The sequence below is a fragment of the Coffea arabica genome, chromosome 6e (assembly GCF_036785885.1).
Source record: "Coffea arabica cultivar ET-39 chromosome 6e, Coffea Arabica ET-39 HiFi, whole genome shotgun sequence".
In the NCBI taxonomy this organism is placed as follows: Eukaryota; Viridiplantae; Streptophyta; class Magnoliopsida; order Gentianales; family Rubiaceae; genus Coffea; species Coffea arabica.
This window is the reverse complement of record NC_092321.1, coordinates 33,257,497-33,261,151: the sequence shown is the minus strand read 5'-3', so window position 1 is coordinate 33,261,151 and position 3,655 is coordinate 33,257,497. Positions and strand designations below refer to the sequence as shown.

The 3,655-nt window shown below is 40.6% G+C and overlaps 1 protein-coding gene across 1 annotated transcript; it reads right to left on the bottom strand.

Moving 5' to 3' along the window:
- Positions 1 to 1,267: 1,267 nt before the first annotated feature.
- LOC113696718 (uncharacterized) lies at positions 1,268 to 2,535 on the bottom strand. Its single transcript, XM_027216096.1, has 3 exons — positions 2,365 to 2,535; positions 1,521 to 1,533; positions 1,268 to 1,413 (listed from the first exon to the last, which is right to left on the bottom strand). Exons 1-3 carry the CDS (start codon positions 2,533 to 2,535, stop codon positions 1,268 to 1,270), a joined length of 330 nt encoding a protein of 109 aa, XP_027071897.1.
- Between the last annotated feature and the right edge of the window lie 1,120 nt (positions 2,536 to 3,655).

The window sequence follows — 3,655 nt, the reverse complement described above, 5'->3', positions numbered from 1 at the left end:
CTAGGCAGACGGCCCGCCAAACCTCTGGTTCGCCTTAGGGGAAAGTGGTGTCGCCACACGTACACCCTTCTCTTCACCATTGCCACAAAGACTTCTTTGTTCGGAGGCAAGAATGAAGTAGAGGCTAGCTTGGATAAGGCATCAGATCTTTTATTTTGACACCTAAAAATTTGTTCAATCTTGGACTAGCCAAACAGACACTTCATTTCGCACACCTTGCCTGCGTATCTTTTCATTGGTACCTCCTTAACTTCATAGGTCCCCAAGACTTGATTTACTACCAACTGTGAATCACTGTAGGCTTTTAATGATGTGGCCCCCATCTTTCGAGCTACCTCTATCCCCGTGATCAAGGTTTCATACTCGGATTCGTTATTGGACGTCCTAAAGTCAAACCTTAAGGCATAGGCCAGTTCTTCCCCTGTGGGAGTAATAAGAAGTAACCCAGCTCCACAACCTTCCTTGTTGGATGCTCCATCAACATAAAGTGTCCACGCCAAGGTGATCTGGTCTGGCTTATCTCATTCCTCCTATTCTTCTTGTTATCTAAGTGGAACTCCCTCTACAATGAAATTGGCCAAGGCTTGAGCCTTTATGGTTGTTCAAGATTGGAACCTGATGTTATATTCAGATAGCTCCACAACCCACTTAACCATCCTACCTGATGCGTTAGGTTTAGATAGGATTTGTTTCAACAGTTGATCAATTACCACCACTATAAGATGAGCTTGAAAGTAAGGCCTGAGTTTTCGATTTGAATAAACCGGAGCCAAGATGTATTTCTCTACTGGGAGTATCGAACTTCCGCCTCTTACAATGGCCTGCTCACAAAGTACATTGGTTTTTGAACTCACTCTTCTTCTCTGATCAGTACTGTACTAATTGCCTCTTCTCCTACGGATAGATATACGAGCAAAGTTTCTCCTTGCTCAGGGGAGGTCAATGTTAGCAGTTTGGCAATGTGAGCCTTCAACTCATCAAATGCTGTCTAGCACTCTGTAGTCCATTTGAAGTTTGGACCCTTCTTTAAGACTTTGAAGAATGGAGACCCTTGAATAGCCGATATTGACAAGAATCTGTTCAAGGTAGCTATCCTCTCAACTAGTCGTTGTGCCTCCTTAATATTTTTTTGGGGGCATCATTTGCATATTGGTTTGACTTTATCGGGATTAGCCTTGATTCCCTCTTTGGATATCATGTATCCAAGAATTTTTCTTGACTTGACCCAAAATGTGCATTTTTTGGGGTTCAACCTCATTCGCGATTCTCACAGTATGTTAAAAATTTCACTGAGGTCAGAGATGAACTGACCTTGAGTCCTGCTCTTGATCAATATGTCATTTACATAAACTTTCATGTTGCAACCTATGTGATCTTGGAATAACTTATTAACCAGCCTCTGGTATATTGTACCTGCATTTTTTAACCCAAACGGCATGTTAATATAGCAATAAGTCCCATACTTCATGATAAATGAGGTTTTCTCCTGATTTTCTTTGGTCATAGCTATCTGGCAGTACCCCTTGAAAGCATCTAAAAAGACAAAAGATTTCATAACCCATAGTTGAATCCACGACTCTACCTATTCGGGGCAAGGGATAGCAATCCTTTGGACAATCTCTTTTCAGGTCGGTAAGTCCTCACACATTCGCCAGATCTTATCATCCTTTTTCACCAACACAGGATTGGCTAGCCAGGACAGATAGTAGACTTCCTTTACAATTTTGCCTCCAAAAGTTTGACCATCTCTTGCTTAATTACCCCATTTCGTTCGGGTGCAAAATTTTGTTTCTTTTGCTTCACAGGCCAAACATCAGTTCGGTTGGAATTTCAGGCATATCCTCCGCACTTCATGCGAAGATTTCAGCATATTCCCTCAACAAAGATTTCAATGCTTCTCTGTTTAGTTCGGTCAAATGTGACCTAATTTTTATTACTCAATTCAGATTTCCTTCATTAATGGGGATCTCCTCTAGTCCTTTATCCGTTTCCAACATCTTCTTATGCTTTACCGGTTCTAGGGATTCTAAGCTGATAGTTTGTGCCACCAACTTTTCCTTTCCCTTTAGATTCACAATATAACAAGCCCAAGCTATTTCAAGATCTCCCAACACCTCGGTCACCCCCTCTAAAGTGGGAAATTTCATACTCAGGTGCAGAGTGGAGCAGACAGTTCGGAGAGCATTTAATGTTGGCCATCCTAAAATCATATTATATAAGGATGCCTCTTTCACTACTGCAAAGTTCACCGGGACAGTTCGGCATTTAGGTGCTATTCTGACCGTTACTGTGAGAGTTATCATTATCTCAAGTTTGATCGCGCAGCCCTGCGAATCCAATCATTGGAGTTCACATAGGGATTACCAGTTTTTCTTCCAACTGCAGCTCCTTGAACATTTTATCGCATAACACATCAATGGCACTTCCATTGTCTATGTTTACCTTATTTACCTTGTAATTATAAGTTGCCACTTCTAGAACTATGGCTTCATGATTATTTGAGGTGAGAGGTACTACATCCTCAAGACCATACATTATTTCTTCATAGACCCTCAGCAGTTTATTTGGGTTATCCTTATTCAGAGGGGGGCGGTTCCCGTGCCGAGCTATGTGGCTATCCCCCCCCGACGGGTCCTCTAGTGATTGTATTAATCACCCCGACGAGATTTTGTACGTTGAGTTCAGGAGTTCGGTCCCTACTGCTTTGGAATCGATCCCTCTGGTAGTTCTTATCCTCTCGTTTGTACTCTTGCCTTCTCTAATCAATTCGGTCGCGTCTAACAAACTTCTCAAATGCTCTCATTTTATTAATTCTTCAGTGTCTTTCTTAAGATCCGAACAATCTTCCGTATCATGCCCAACCTCCTTGTGATAGACACAATACTGAGTTTGATCTCATTTACTTTTATTCCCAGATAACCTTTTCAAAGGGTGTGATAAAACCTCAGCCTCCATAATGGCGAGCACTTGAGTTCGAGGGACAGTGAGAGGAGTCCATCCCCTCTCTACTTTGGGGGTACGCCCTTTTGTTATCCGATCATAGATACTTTTTTGCGATCGACTTCCTTCCATATCTACTGGGTTTGCATTCTTCTTTTACCTGTCATCCTTTGGTTTATCCTATTCTGTGACGCCCCGAAAGAATGAGAGTGAGAACCCGGAAATTTTCTAATTTTCTAAGGTTTATTTTATTTAATCGCCCGCCTTTTCTACATTTTCTTTATGAGAAAAATTCCCCAGATAAAGTTTATGAGCAAAGATAGTTTTAAAATGATTTTTCTAGTATCGGTTAGTTTTTGAGAAATTAAGAGCGTATTTTGAACGTGGGACCCGCAAGTGCGGTAAATGCATTATATTTTTGACAACTTGTTGGAATTTTGTATTAAGTGATATTATTTTACAAAGTGTTAAGATATTTGTATTGGAGAGATAAAAAGATAAGTTTTAAACCAAAAAGGTGACAAGTGTCACCTTGTGATTTAATCTTGGACTTTGACCATTATTTCTTACCTTTACTAATACTCAATTTTGACCCAAAAATCATCCTATTTCTATGCTTCATGGCCGGCTCTCTCTCAAAGAAAAAGAAGAAAAATCTCTCAACTTTCTAGCTTCTCATCTCACTCAATCTTCAATTCTAACCGATTAAACTTGA

What these genes read in the sequence shown, in the direction of transcription:
- LOC113696718 (XM_027216096.1), bottom strand. Translation starts at nt 2,535, where the DNA reads ATGTATGGTCTTGAGGATGTAGTACCTCTCACCTCAAATAATCATGAA.